The sequence below is a fragment of the Thermobia domestica genome, chromosome 13 (assembly GCF_964235325.1).
Source record: "Thermobia domestica chromosome 13, izTheDome1.hap1.1, whole genome shotgun sequence".
NCBI lineage: Eukaryota > Metazoa > Arthropoda > Insecta > Zygentoma > Lepismatidae > Thermobia > Thermobia domestica.
The window spans coordinates 172,475,320-172,491,593 of NC_137466.1; the positions used below are offsets into that span (position 1 = coordinate 172,475,320).

Below are 16,274 nucleotides of genomic sequence, written 5' to 3' on the forward strand. Positions count from 1 at the left end.
TATTCAGTTAAATGCAGCTGTGCCATAAGGTAGAGCAAGAAAGTACAAGTGTCATAATAATATTGTTAGGTAACACGAACAATATGCGTGAATTAAGATTGAAGCGGTACGTGGGTGAAGCGTACAACAATATTTTCAGGGATTTCGTAACGACCTTTGCGCCAAAATGAAGGAACCACTTTGCGCGAAGTATTACGACACAAGAGAGGCTATCATCCGTGTCATATGGTGGTTTTGTGGGACATCGACAAAGATTGACGCGTTGTCGGTGCACGACACCATCCATCCATGTAGTGGAAGATGATTACGTTAAAGAAATATAACAACAGGTGTTCCAGTGGTGCCCCCCCCTCATGTCAATGACGTACCCCCCTCAATTGTCTATCCGTAGGTGTTCTTCCATGAAAAAAAATCTTTTCGATTAATTTTTACATTCCCTCAAACATATTTATATCGATTTTTAACCCCCCCAAATATTTCAATGACGCAGTTTGCGTCATAGCCCCCCTTGTGGACACCCCTAGGTGTTCTTCTTCCGGTAAAGTCAGGTGCGTATTATAGCAGTGTTGCCATAACTTTTTATCTAGCCCCTGTATTATTTTATGCATCAAAACGAAAGTCATCTAGTTTCCTCCATAGGATCTAACCAGTCAGCCCTTCGACGAAAGACAGGCAAAGCTTTAATTACTTCATCGCGGCTAAGCATGGGGAAATGTTGAAGGATCACATCTTCTAATTGATCATCTGGAATTTCTTCCCGCTGTGGTTTTCCATTTTCTTGGAATCGAAGTAGAAGCCTATCAAAGATAGCCACTGCGTGGTCTCCAGGCGTTGGACAACGGTAGATACGTAGGTGAGACTGGAAATGACTACTTGGATCGTCACAGAACATTTCCTTCATTGGTGCTTCAAAATGAGACAGCTCTCGCGGTGTAAGTGTGAACAGAAACAATTTCTTCCAGCCACCCTCAGCCAAAGGATTCTGCAACATAAAGGATGAAAGAAAGAACATATAGTCTACGTATCAAACAAAAGAAATAATAATGCAAGAGTATATTGCATATCGATTATATAGTGCTTTGTGAAAATAATGGAGATCTCTGTACAAAAAAATGTTCATTTATTAATGAATTTGTTGGGTTGTAATTCTTCAACTGCCGAGTATTACTTAATAAACTGATTTACTTAAACAAGCGACTACCATTGAATGAAAAAACCTTTATCCTCTTTCTAAATACGTTTAATATTCAATACTTCACATATCTACCTGTACCACATCTCAACCCAAAGGTTCTGTAACATATATTCTCCTACATATTCATTTTTTGTATCACATAAATCTATCACCTCCAATATCAACTACATTTAACACCGTAATTATCATTTTAACTTTAGCCACTTTTGGCTCTTATTCCCTTTAAACACATAAGCCACTTATGGCTCAAATTCTGACATTCACTCAAGTTTCACAATCTTCAACTTCATACATTACAATAAACATAACATAGCAACGCTATTCACTTGTCACTCAATCTCTCAACACTTTGTCCGATTATTCTTAATTAACACTTTGTCCGAACTTTTACAAACCCTAACAGAACTATTACAATGTTTCTGAATTACCCTAAGGAAATTATTAAAGGCATTGCTATATGAAATACGAGAACAAAACCGATAGAAATGCTTTAAGAAAAGTCATAATTTTCGATTAACGCTTATCTAATTACCATAAAGGAATATTGTACTCCCTACGAGATAGGATGGTCAGTTCCAGAGAATAGTTCTATTTGTAGGATGTTACACCATCAGTCAATTTACAGTGAAACAACAACAGGCCATTCACAGCGCAAATGACTAAGTACAGATCTTGCAAACTTCAATAAGAGCACTATTATTAAATGTGAGACTTGTGTACCAGGAAAATAGCTGCTAAGCTCAACCAGAAAGGTGGTATACAGGGTGTTTCAAAACAACTCCGACAACGTTTGTGAGATGATTCCTGACAGCAAGATAAGAAAAAAAGTATAGACCAACCTGGTTGTACAAATGCTTCCTTTCGGAGTTATAGGCTGCCGAAATCATGAAAAAATGAACTTTAAATGTCCATAGCTCCAAAACTATGCGATCTACCGTAGTCGGTCCAAGACTTCACTTAGGAACTAAAATGTGCGCTATTCAAAAGTCCATGTTTCAGAATCCTAAGGTACTCACACAATTTTTATACAGGGTGTTTGGCTACGGTCATATAATTTGAAGTACTCATCAACTACCTCTATAAAATTTGTTGCAGAAGTACCGCAGGATTCTGAAACATTGAAATTTGGATAGGGCACATACTGGTTCCAAAGTGAAGTCTTGGCCCGAAGCGGTCTGTTGATAGGTTCTGCACATACCGCCATCGACATGATTCCTACTTTGACTAATGTAAAGAAGAGTAGGTCCGTTTGGACGCCTAAGTCCGAAACTGACATTTTGCAGGAGAGAAATTTGAAATTCAACACCTCATGAATAATTTATATTTTTGTTATGTTGGCAAACCAAATCAATAAGTATGCAGTTTATGGTCTTAGCAGCCAGACATACTAAAAATAATATAATAGTTGTATTTAGTTTGTAATAAACAAAATAGTTTTAACGTACAGTTATTAAATTTAAATAATAACAAGTAGCATGTAAATGTTATTTAAGAAGTAGTTCACAAGATTCCAAAAAACATGATATGTAATTAAATGCAGTTGAGTTCGTTCCTCTAGTCGCTGCCTTAACTTATATTTTTGGGGAAACGTTATTCTGGCAACACTGTAATTTCTATGGATAGCAACACTGAAATTTCTATGGATGGCAACACTGAAAATTCTTCAGGTTCATATTCTTCGTTGTAGAATAACATTATCTATGATTGTGGTAAGTTGCACTTCATCATCTTCTTTCACTTATGAAAAACAAGCAAAAGAAAAATGGTAAATTTTGTATTTTTAATATGTCAGGCTCTTAATAATTAAATGTCTACAAAAATCTTTTTTTTAAAAAAAAAAAAAAAAGTACCCATATATAAAAGCGAATCAAGGCATTAATCCATTTTTCTAGTTTTTGAACTTCTTAACATCCAAACAGTCCATAAACCTTATGAAGTACAGTTAGGTTTATTTGAAATCGAAGACCAATTGATAGGCCTATTTTGCGATCCTCTACGCTAAAAATTCTAATGACTATTCTTGGAAAGAATTATCAACTTATTATGTTCATACGTTACAAAACATATCCAAGTCACACTGTTTTATTAATTACTTGCAAAGTCTTAAGTAAAATCGTCAAGTTGTTTAGAGTCTACCTGAACCCAGTATGTAGTTTGTGTACCAAAAAAAAATAAGTGTGTAGTTTCAAGGTTAAAGATAAATCTGATTCAGCTTATTAGGATTACTTACCCTAGGATCTGGTAATGGCTCTCCTTTCCGATGCATCCTCACATACAGATCATTATCACCATCATCCTTCATATACTTGACTTCCAATCCTGCATCTCGGAAAGTATAAGGCAGCTGATCCATTGGAATAGCTCGAAGTGTTGGAGCAGCGCACCCGACATCTACTAAATGCAGATCCCCAGATTTGTCCAAATTCTTCACCATGGCTATCACATGGTTATCCGGTACGGCTGCGTCGCTGTATAAGCCAGCCACTACGAACGTATCATACCCAAGAGCTTTCAGAAGTAAGTGCATGAAATAGTTGTTGTGGATGCAGACGCCACCTTTTCCTGACAACCCAGCTTCCAGAATGACTTCCAAAGTAGGTAGCCGTTGTTCCACCGGTACAGAATTTAAAGTGATATTCTGAAAAATATTTTTTTAAAAACTCATGAATGTCACATACTTAAAAACAATAAATTAAACATGTTAATTTATGGTTGTTAGTGAATAGGCCTACAAAAGGCAGCTGAAAATATCGTAGTTCTCATTCTGGAGCGGAAGCCACCAATTCACTATTCCAGTTACTCCAATGTGGATCGAATCCGGGCTTACACGCGTTATCTATTTGGTCAGGAAGAAGTACTGAGGGAATACAGGACCTACCACTTGAAATGAGATTCGAACCACTAATACCGGTTGCGTCAAAAATATATACACCTTTGAACTGTCATAGAAAATTTATTTTCAAACCTACAAGGTTAAATTTCTGGGGGGAAAAGTAATGTTATGTTTCCTCAACAGATGTTAGGAAAATAATCGATCTAGCAACCCAGTTAGTGACAAGAGTGTAACGTTAACGTTGTAGACGGATGTTGGAGCTTTGAAGGTCGGAAGCAGATTATTAAGTGTACTGGAAATTTAAGAATGTTGCTGCGGTTCGGAGACAGTGAAGATGTGAGTATGGGATTGATCCATCTTCAACGGTAACAATTACACGTCTACGAGACAAATACAAGATTCATGGAACAGTGCATGATTTGTAGAAAGGCTGATCAGGGCGACATTGTACGGTTACAAGTGCTGAATCCTCAGTTGCGGTGCTACAACTATTTCAACGTTCACTACAACAATCTCAAGACAAGGGTCACGTGAGAGCGGTGTAAGTACTAGTAGTGTTCTACGCACCAAGGTAAGTTGTGTAAGTACATAAAGGCTGGTGCAACAGCTAAGACGATTCAGATCGCAGGATACAATTTTCTGCATGATGATACATTAATCTGATAAAATAAAATAAAATAAATTATTATTTATTCAGTATTCTATTTGCTGGAAGTTGAGATATTGAATCTTGTGGAAATCTCTCTACAAAGATCAGCATACCGAAATAATATTGTATCTTACTGACAACAAAGGATCTCTGGATAAGTTAATAAGAAGCAGAACACAGTTTTGCTTCTTGTTTCACGCAATTAATGAAAACAAAACTGTTCGTCACAAGTTAAAACATGTGAATCCATGCTTCACTGCGCTGCTCAAATTAACGTTAAACAATAGGCTTATTCCATGTACAAAAGTAGTTATTTGGTAACTGTATATGAAACAGCACCAATGGTGTGTTACTAAAATGACTCATCATGTCAGCTGGTTGATATAACGACTGCTATTTTAACACTTAGTCTAAAGTGCGATGGAGTTGAAGTAGCACCAGGTTTGTGTCAAAATTTAACACAGTTTTCAGTCATTGTGTTGAATTGACACAACCACTTTTTTACTGTGTAGAGAGTTTTGGGGTGTTTACTGAAATGATGTTTATTTAGGGAGTACACATGATCTTTAGGCTCACCCCATTCAAGTGTCGAATTTCCGACTAGGCAAACTTGGTAAACTGAGTATGACTGCATTTTCAAAGGGGTTGCAAAATAAAAAAAAATATATAATATAATATAATAAAATAAAAACATTCGGAACAATACTTTTTATAAATTATTATTATTGTATCGTTTTACGTTTTATAAGTTTTTGTATCTTTCATTATTACTCTAAAAAAATAAACCTAAATTTTATGACAAAATGATTTCATAGTTCACACTCAATACTACTCAATGCATGAGCATAGAAATATTAGGCTATTATTATAGGGGTAAATGAACTATATAAACCAACAAAGATACCTTTATATACTATCTACTACTAATATCTACATATATATAGATAGATAGATAGATAGTATATATATATATATATATATATAGATAGATAGATATATAGATATACACTATCAACTCAAGTAAAACTATCAGATATACTGGACGATTTTATTAGTGGACAGGTTATCAAGGAATGGTGTCTTGCGGGTGAAGATCCTCCGGCTGTGAATTCCTTAGGGCCGCAAAATGTCTAAACACATTACCCCATTCGCTAGGTTCAATTTTAATTAAAATGTGTTGATCTTGAATAAATTGTACATCTTTAGCCTATACAAAATTATATTTGCTAATTCGATTAAACTTTTAAACGTTTCTTACTCTCTTTCTCTTGCACACGAAATATTTATATTCAAACGTTTCTTTCTCTTGTGGTTATTGGTGATTTGTTAAATATTTGTAAATATTTGTAAATAGGCGTTTGAAAAGTTTAATCTGGAAAAAATTTGGGATCTGAGCCATTATTATTATTATTATAAGTAGTAGTAGTAGTGGTAGTACCAGGTCCGTACTCCCCTGGAATCGGATGGTTGGCGATTGGATAGTCTTTCGCGGTTTCGATTTGCGGTGCAGGATAGTTTTTAGCTAACTTAGCATTGTAAGAATCAACTGAGAAGTTGCTTTAATTAAGAGATAAAGAATTCCGGCCTAGAAAGATAGAAATACAGCAGTGGATTTTGATGTAGACCTACTTACCGCTCAACTTAAAGCTATCTTACTGATATAACTTTGTTGATTTGTAAAGATCGTGGTTTACTTCTACTACTACTACTACTACTACTACTACTACTACTACTACTACTACTACTACTACTACTACTAATAATAATAATAATAATAATAATAATAATAATAATAATAATAATAATAATAATAATAATAATGTTCGTTCTATTTCCACCTTTTTGTTGAAAATGAAGGGAAAGTTTCGCTGTTCTGCGAATAGTAGTTTTAGTAAAATTAACTTTTTCTTTCATGTTCGCTAAAAATAAATAAATAAAAGTAGAAAAAAAGAAAAGGAAGAAAAGGTCGGGCAGCTGAAATTTTGCAATACCTTTACCTAATCCAACGAAATTGTTATCCTTTGAAGTAAACAAAGAGCTCCTACTGCATTAGTCTATGGAAGCATAACTAAAACAAAGACCTAGCCGTACACCTCCATTGAGTTCACAAACATGTCATTCCGTAGTCAAAGAAATGCTAAGATCTGAAACTGGGTACGAATCAAGAAAATAACATTAAGGAAATATTGTATAGCAATCTCAAAAAAAAAAAAAAAAAAAAAAAAAATACAGGGAGAAAAGTTGTTAATCTTTTCTTATTTTTTCTGCCATAGGGCATTGTGCATTGAAGCTAAACTACTACTATTATTAGTATATTTAGTGAAAGAATAAAAACGTCGGTCACGGAACGGAAGCCATGCATAGCAAGCATGCATTTCGAAAACGTTTCCCTTGTATATGCAATAAGAATTTGTTAAGGCTATCGTTTGCGAAAGACGACATTAATAATGTAAGATCAGATTAATGGACATTTCAAACTTTTTTTTCTTTTATTTTGTAATAAATATTCGAAATAAACTCGTGAAGTTGTGTTATTGTTAAGGCAGGGAATTCGTGTTAATACTTAGTTCAAAATCTTCTGTCGAGGAATTTGAAGCATAAAATATATAAAACGATAATCATGGCTGTTGTTTTGTATGGTTGTGAAACATGGTCGCGTACTCTCAGGGAACAACGTAGACTGAAAGAATAAAATCCTGAGATGAATATTCGGACCAAAGAGGAAAGGGAATGGGGAATGGCGGAAACTTCATAACGAGGAACTTAACAATTTATGCCGTTTACCAAACATTGTTAGGGTCATCAAGTCTAGGAGGCTCAGATGGGCAGGTCATGTAGCCAGGATGGAAGAAAGCAGGAACACTTTCAAAGTCTTAATTGGAAGACCAATCGGAAAACGACCATTAGGAAGACCTAGGAGCAGATGGAAGGACAATATTAAGATGAATCTCGGGCGCACGAGTCGAGTCGAGACAGAATTTTCCTGAGAAAATTCGAGTCGAGACACAGCTCTTCCAATAGAACAACATACGTTTTTCGAGTCGAGACATCACTTTTACAGCACATTTTCGAGACGAGACAGTCTCAAATCTAGTCTCGTGCGCATCCCTTGATCTCGCAGAGATAGGAATACAAAGTAGAAACTGAATCCATTTGGCTAAAGATAGAGGTTAATGGAGAGCTTTTGTGGACGCAGCATTGAACCTCCGGGTTCCATAGGCCGTAGAGTTAGTTACTCGCTGTGTTCACCCCTAACATATATACTAATTAATTCATCAGCAAGATTAGAAGTAAGGATTTTTCTTAAAACATCATACATCTTCCTCGTCCTCGTTATGGTCACTCCTACTATTTTTGAATTTTAGTGAGGGCCCGCGGTGGCTCAGTGGTAGAGCATTCACCTCTGGTGCTTGAGGTCTCGTGTTCGATCCCAGCCCCCGCCAAGTGGACTTTGTGGTGGACAAACACCGTGTGCGTGGGTTTTCTCGGGTTCTCCCGTTTCCTTCCACTTTATTCATTCCATCATTTCATTCATTATTCATTATCACCGTCTCCTTTAGCCTAACCGGCATAACTGTGGGACGTAAAACTCAAAGATTTCATTTTATTTTTTGAATATTAGTGAGTTATTATAATTTCAAGACAATGAAGAATACTTTTAAAAATGTAGGAAGTGAGCCAGATAGTATCTACAACATTTTATAAATAAACTAATAACCGTTTACAGAGCTCTTTGTATAGATTAGAAATTTGTGTGCCCAGTTAATAACGTTGATGAACACCCAAACTTATGCACTATACAGGGGGATATTAAAAATGATTACTAGTTTATATAATATGGTTTTGTAGATACCATCTGGCTCACTTTCTACATTTTTTATATTTTTCATTGTCTTCTTTAAAGTTATTCGTTAAAATTCAAAAAATGGGAAAATAAAAGATACGCGTCACCACACTAAATTTTCTCCCTCCACTTTCTTAAATTAAATCATGTGCTGCAGTTATTGACGAAACATTTTTCTTGTTAAACATGAACAAAATTATAAGGCATTTTCGGAAAATTTATCTCAAAGAAAATTAACCCCCGCAAGCAAACTACCCCTTGTAGGTTTTTCCATAAGGAAATGACTAATGCCATATGTTTGAGTTATTAATGAAATACTTGAATGTAAGAAAAAACTGTAGAAGTTGTATTTTACAAAACTGTCAAAAAAATTCAAAAGTAAATACTCCTTACGGATATTCTCATGGAAGCTATTTATGCGACATTATTGGAATACTAATGAAATATTTATTTTTGAAATATAAACGAAAGTTGTTTTTTAAGAAAATCCTCCGAAATAAAAGACTTACCCCAAGAATAAATTACTTATAGTACATTTTTCAACACTAATGAATCATGACATATTCTCAGGTTATTAATAAAATATGTATTTATGAAATATGAACAATATCGCCTGAGACGTTTTTTGAGAATATTGTCCAATAAAAACATCCTTAAAATCAGGTAAAGTTTAGAAGCATTTATCGTAAAACAAAGTCAGACACACAAATGGCGATAGTGTCAAATGTTCGAAGCTCGCTAAACTCGCTTCAATAACTAATGTTGTTATAAATTGTAGAATCAAGCGACCTTGTCTTTAATTTATACTCCAAAGTATAGGCATAAAGTAAGTCTCTAATCTCGATCAAAACATACATTATGTTTTATAAAATTGGAGTATTTTTTAAGTAATTTTTCAAGGAAATATTTTGTTTTCAACCAGGGATGGGGTGCGGTACGGGGGGGATATACACTTCATAATTATTGACCCATTTCAAATCCAAGCAGTAAAGATGATTAGGACTCAGAAAAAGTTTCACCATATTATGCCAAAATCGAGTGATTTTATTTTACGAAAGCTACTGTAGAACATATTTCGTACAATCATTGTGTGTGTGTGTGTGTGTGTTGAGGATGGCTAAAATGACTCCTTAGTTTCGTTTGACGATGTATTTCTCTCACATGAATTTGCTTCTTTATTATTATTATTATTATTATTATTATTATTATTATTATTATTATTATTATTATTATTATTATTATTATTATTAACTTATCAAGTCTTGTAGACAAGCCGGAAAATAATAAAATTGTGTCTACAACTAGGCGCTCGTGAAACGAGGATGGCGAGGTCCCTAATGTGAAGAAAATTTAGGATTTTTACTCCCTGATATCCGACTGATAGATATGAGTTCTGGCACAAACATCGAGACAAGCACCCTCAAAACCAAGAAAAATACAAATGAAACATGCACTACGACTCACAAAAGAGTTAAACTAATTGAAGAAAATATAGACTATTAGTTGATCTATGAGAAATGGAACCCCGAAACATAAATTAGTACAAGATGTCTACTCTTTATCTAGAAAAAGCCAGCATCTTCACAACACGCCGGACAACTGCTCAATACGACTCAATCCTCACAGCAATTGAATCTGCCAGTTAACTTTTATGATGACGTACGAGTGGCTCCTTCAATTTCAGAAGTTTTACCTTTCCTGGATCCGATCCGGGAAGTGTCAACTTCTGTGATGGATATTAATTTTTATATGTTGAACGGATACATTAACGATAACTTACATTCGAATAATTGGCCGGCCGTTTTCACTCTACCCTATAATATTTGTTCTGTCTTGGACGAAGTTTTGCTGATCAAGCTGTACAATCCTTCGACATTCTTGAGTACGGTGACATACATCAATATTGTGATGAAAGGATGCTCAAGGAGAGTCACATTTGATCTTCTTCCCTTATGCAGATGATGGACACTCTTATTTAGATTTTTGGGATCAACGACATGATACACTTAAAATAATTGACTCGTATGTTATGGCAAATAATACACGCATCAAAATATTGAAGCAACTAATTCAAAATTATATATCACAGAGCAAGACCTGGAATAAATGACCCTCAACTCAGTGAGGTTGTATACAAACAGATGGCAATATAACGCAATAGATTGTGGGATATATTGTGTCCTTTTTGCAACTTTTTAGCTACTGGTTGCGAAATACCTTTCTCACTAAATGATAACCAGATATAATTATGTGTATCGTCTCGAAATGAACCACTGATTGGAAAAAGGGAATAAGTACAATTTTTTGCGATTTTAACCTGAGATAGCAGATGTGTTCCTTTAAGATAGTTGCATCGTTCAGTAGAAAATTGGAATGTTTGGGCAACTCTATGTGACCAATGTAGAAGGCAAAATCTCTTGCTGATTAGAAAAAGGGAATAACTACGTTTCTTATTTCCTTCTTACAGTCACTACAGGACACGACCACAACTGTGAGACTGTGTGTAAGTAGACAACCACCAGAGCCCTCTGCTTTCGTTACGATACTTCGCCTTCTTTTTGCATTGCACAATCTATGGAGAACTTTTTGCTCCAATCAGTTACAGATTTACATGTTTTCAGTGATACAAGTGGTGGTCAAAACTGCAATCATTCAATGACATGAATGCTTTTCAGCCTGACCGTATCATAACGGTTCCCACTATACACCAATATTTGCCTGTCAGAGGTCACAGTTTTTACCATGTGACCGAAATTTTGCTGTAATCAAACCAGAACTCAAACGACACAATCGCATTTATTTACCAGCACAGTATAACCACATGATTACGAATGCAACAAATACTGATCCTCCATTTCAGGTTTACGAAGTTGACAATGAAGAAATCTTAGATTTTAAACATTGGTGGTAACCGCTTTAGAAATCTTCAGGTAGCATTGTGGACAAAACAGTGAAATTCCAAGTAAGTAAATAGAGACACTGTTTACAAAGCAGAATCTCCAGGTTATGACCAAGCTCATAAGTTTATCAATGGACTAAGAACTGATATTTTTCGATTACTCAAAAGTAATGTCACAAACGTTCCACTGTCAACGTCAAAGGCATACGATTGGCATATCTCGATCAATCAGAAAAAAGATCAACGATTCTTCACAAATCATCAAATACATACCTGACCAATACAAACAGTTTTATAGGATGATTTGTTCATGGAAAACCACTGACCAAGAAACTGTAGAAGACGAAGATGCAGACGGATAGGATCCTATGTAAACTCATTCTACTGTAAGAACGTATTTTGGTACTATTTTGTTCAGTTGTCTATTGTAGTACTTTTCTTGCTGTACGAATAACATGTGCTGTACAGAAAAACAAACGGTGACAATAAAAGTGTTAGAAGCCTAATATGCGTGATGGTTCGAATACATATATCCAAGATTAACACACAACATTGCATTCAACATGTACATTTTCATAGCTTTCTATCAAACTGCACATTACATACCCTACACACAATTACAATTGCACCCAACTTTAATTGATTGGAAAAAGGGAATATTTTTTCCATTTTTAAGCTTTTCTAACCAATTCCAGGGCTGCAATACAAGATTCTTCTTGTTGTCTTAGTGTTTGTTAGTTGTTTTGCTACAAGTAATCAATTATACACTTTTTGCAACAAATACAAACAACGCCTTTAGAAGTTTTTTTAGCGTTATTGAAAACTTAGGTCTGATGCACTTATTCCCTTTTTCCAATCAGTGATTCAAATAATGACGCAAATTTATAGTGATACGAAACAACTATTAGCGTGATGATTTTTTTAAAATTCCTTAGTGAATGTATAAAATATTTATAATACAGGGTGTCCAATCAGTGGCGAATTTAGGGGGAGGGCTTCCGGGCTTAAGCCCCCCCGAAATCTTACTGTCGTATGAAATATCTTGCAGAATATTCATATTTTCAGGCAACCCCCCCCCGAAAGTTAGCAAAGCCCCTCCCGAAACAAAATCGTAAATACGCCACTGTGTCCAATATACAATGCAACCCAGAGTTTGGGATAGTAGAACTTTTGAACCTGAAGCGATACACAGATAATGGTTATACCAAAATAAAGTTTATTTTCTTGAGCTAGTAAAATTTGGTTGCTTATTTGCACCCCTGGTTTACAATAACATAAAGACAACGGATGATTTTCAAGTTAACAAATACAGGGTGTCCAATACACAATGCAACCCACTAAATTTGGTTTAAATTCGACAAGTATTACAGAGAATTAAAATACAATACACACAAACGCGCACATACACATACACATATTTCTGGAGTAAAACTATAAGCTCATTTATGTTTACGCTGGGACCTTATATATATATATATATATATATATATATATATATAACTTAGGGATTACGAATGGAACATACTGTTTGTAAGTATAATTCACTCTTAATATCACTGCACTAAGGAGGACCTTGAGTCGGGTCATCCCTCACTCCCTGGCTACGCCATTGCTGTACGGAAAACTCGAAATTAGGGAGCTGGAATGAAGCGATAGACAGAGAATAAGGATCAAGGCTATCAACCTACACAAGAGCTGATAGTAATAATAGCAACACAATTAACAATTAGCCACCTAATAAGTCGAGTCATTGTCGGACCACAATTTGCCTGCAATAATATATTCGGCCCGCTATCGGGTCAGAAGGCGGCATGCTAATGAGCTTAGGTACTAAGATATTCATTTACACATACTAACATTTCTTCTAACTAAAGCACACAAGACATTATTGAGTTCTTATAGGGCATCATCCCGTACCAGCTTTTACAAAAATTGCGGAGCGTAACACAATACAAAAAGAGGAAGTGTCCATTTTAACTGCACCTCTCTTCGCAAACTAAAGCGCAGATTTTGCGCTGCGTTGACAAAAACAGTTACGAAATTGTGCCTCTAATGTCAAGCAAGAACGAAACAAACGAGAATAAACATTAACAACATACTTTTACCGAAATTATAAAGTCACTTACCTGAAAGGGGATTTCACTATGGAAAGCTTTGATGATATCGTCCAGAAATTCATGACTGACAATGTCTCTTCCCTGTGGATTTACTTTCAGTTTTGTTGATATAAATTTAAGAGCAGTTTCTTTATCAAGCTCCTTAGTCATTTTAATTCACGTTCTTTCAAGCGATTAAGTAATCACGCGACAGCACAGAAAACAACATTCGCTCTCACAATCAGCTGTACGCAACGTTGCCAACTCAAGTGTCAAAAACGTCAGTAGCAAACTCCAGAAAATTTTATTAGATTTCAGCAGCTATCTTTAAAATTAGTGAAACATTGAACAACTCATCTATAACCATGTTAATGTAATCTCTGAGCTATGTAATAGGAAGTTTCCATGATAATGTTTAAATCCACTGCACCCACTTGTATATTTTATTCTAAGCCACATACCAATTTCATTAGTAAATAATTAAGATTTTAGGATAAAGTTTTAAGCATATTGGTCATCTAATTTACCTGTTATTCCCATCACATTTCTTTCGCACTAATTCTTCTTTGTTGCTGCAAATTGTTCAATTCTTCTCCTCTTTCTTCTTCCACACAGTCGTGCATATCAACTATTACTATTTTTTCATTGAATTTGATTTAATTTGAGTTGATTTTGAGTTTAACACTCCTTTCAGCAGCGAGGCTATGTGAGACGGGACCTACTGATTAAGTGGAATTCGAACATGAGCTCCCACCGAGAATCGAACCCGGGTTTTCCATGCCAAAGGCATGTATGCTTATTATTTGTAGCCAGGGAAGCCTGGGAATTTCCCCCCTTCTAAGTTTTGGTTTCCCTGTCTCTAGATTTAATTCTATCTTCTCAGCCTGGGAAGATATTTTCCACCTTTCTTAGGCTATACAATCGATTTTAAAGTACAATAATTCAACTCCAGATTTTAGTAACAATTCTTTACTTTTTTAGTATGTTTATTGTTACGAGCTATGCTGGTCTTGTTTATAGAATTGTTTCCCGAAGAAAAATCTTGCAGCTGATACCACTGATTATCATACTTCATAATAATAATAATAATAATAATAATAATAATCATAATAATAATAATAATAATAATAATAATAATAATAATAATAATAATAATAATAATAATAATAATTTTTAGTTATTAGTGAGCAGTCACTACAGTTGAGAATTGGTAGTTTCTTCGTTGAGAAGCTCCTTAAGAAGAACATAAAGAACTGAAATTAGACTATATTTTAATAAAGGAAAAGCTTCTGACGATTAAAAGGCAAGTAATTCCGGTACACAAAGTAAGAAAGAGGCTTTTGTGTTAATTGTGAATGAAATCGTGTTGAAAAGACAACTGTGATATTTAGAACTGCCTATATTATTGCCCAAAATCGTCTGTCGTTTACCGTGCATCTTATTAAATAGTAAGAAATAAATGGAATGAACCTCGAGCAAGTTCTCTACTCTAATGTTACGTGTTCAAATATTATTGATTTTGTAGCTACAGAAATGAACGAAAAATGACCCAGTATCTTGCGAATTCCGATCAACCCTTCGCGCTAATGATGGACGAATCCTCCACTGTATCTCATAAATCTGTTCTCATGGTGTATATCCGTACTGTAGTTAATCAGGTGCGTAGCAATATATTTTTAGGTTTATTTAAGATACTAGCAGCGTTCACCCCGCTTCGCTGCGGTCACCCCGGAACGCAATAAACTTTGTTACTTAGATAATTTTTACTTTTTCGCTTTCAAATTGCAGTAAATGTTAAAATTATAGCGCCTGTCATTTATGTTAACCCGCCGAGTCACATGGTCATGCGGGTTGCATATAAATACGTTTATTTTTACCTATGATGAACTAATAACAAAGGATTTGTACGTATGGACACTTGAATGGTCAATTATCTCAAGACACTGGTAATTAAAAATTAAAGTGATATGATAAAAACCATCTAGGGTCCAAATCCTAACAACCCCCCAAAAATGAAAGAAATTGGTTCAGCCGTATTAGCGTGATGAGTTCACAAAGGATTTGTGCGTTCTCTTTTATATATATAGATAGTTAACAATAGGTAGAGAGGTTTGTGATTCCATAGTTAAAATATGTGAAAGTATGAATCTTTCCAAAAGGTTTTGCTACAAGCCAATTGGCGAGAATAATTGTCTGCAAGAATGTTAAACGGCGACAAAGAAGTAATGCAAATCTCAAAAATAAAATAAAATAAAAAAATAAAAGAATTAAAATTTTCCTCTGATGATTCAGCCAGTGGCGGCTAATGTTAGTGTTGCAGCGTTGTGCAACTACCAAAGTATATCAAGAAAAAAATATTATTAGCAATAGTAGTAAGAACAGAAAAAATATTTTCTAATACTCCCATATATACTTTAAATTACATATTTTTTTACTTCTCTAACTATCCGTTTCGTTAATCCCTTTTAAAAAGCGAAAAATAATCCGTCACAGAGTCTCTCATTTATATTGTGTTGCAGCGAGCATGCAACGACCAGGTTCCTTCAGCGCGGAAATTGGAGAAAATGTTAAGTCTCCTTTCCCCTATCTCAGAAATTAAAGGGACTGGTCGTTGCAGTGCTTCTGCAACACAACACGGTTTCCAGTGAATGAGAAGATTCTTCGCGCTAAATAAGGTTTCTGAATTTTATTTCACAAGCAATTAACAAATGGAATTTGTATTTATGCATTCATATTTTTATATTACGGTACTTATACT

The 16,274-nt window shown here is 34.9% G+C and overlaps 1 protein-coding gene across 1 annotated transcript; it reads right to left on the reverse strand.

Moving 5' to 3' along the window:
* Positions 1-497: 497 nt before the first annotated feature.
* LOC145669330 (arylamine N-acetyltransferase 1-like) lies at positions 498-13,744 on the reverse strand. Its single transcript, XM_081737636.1, has 3 exons — positions 13,547-13,744; positions 3,426-3,833; positions 498-982 (listed from the first exon to the last, which is right to left on the reverse strand). Exons 1-3 carry the CDS (start codon positions 13,685-13,687, stop codon positions 620-622), a joined length of 912 nt encoding a protein of 303 aa, XP_081593762.1. The 5' UTR covers positions 13,688-13,744; the 3' UTR covers positions 498-619.
* Between the last annotated feature and the right edge of the window lie 2,530 nt (positions 13,745-16,274).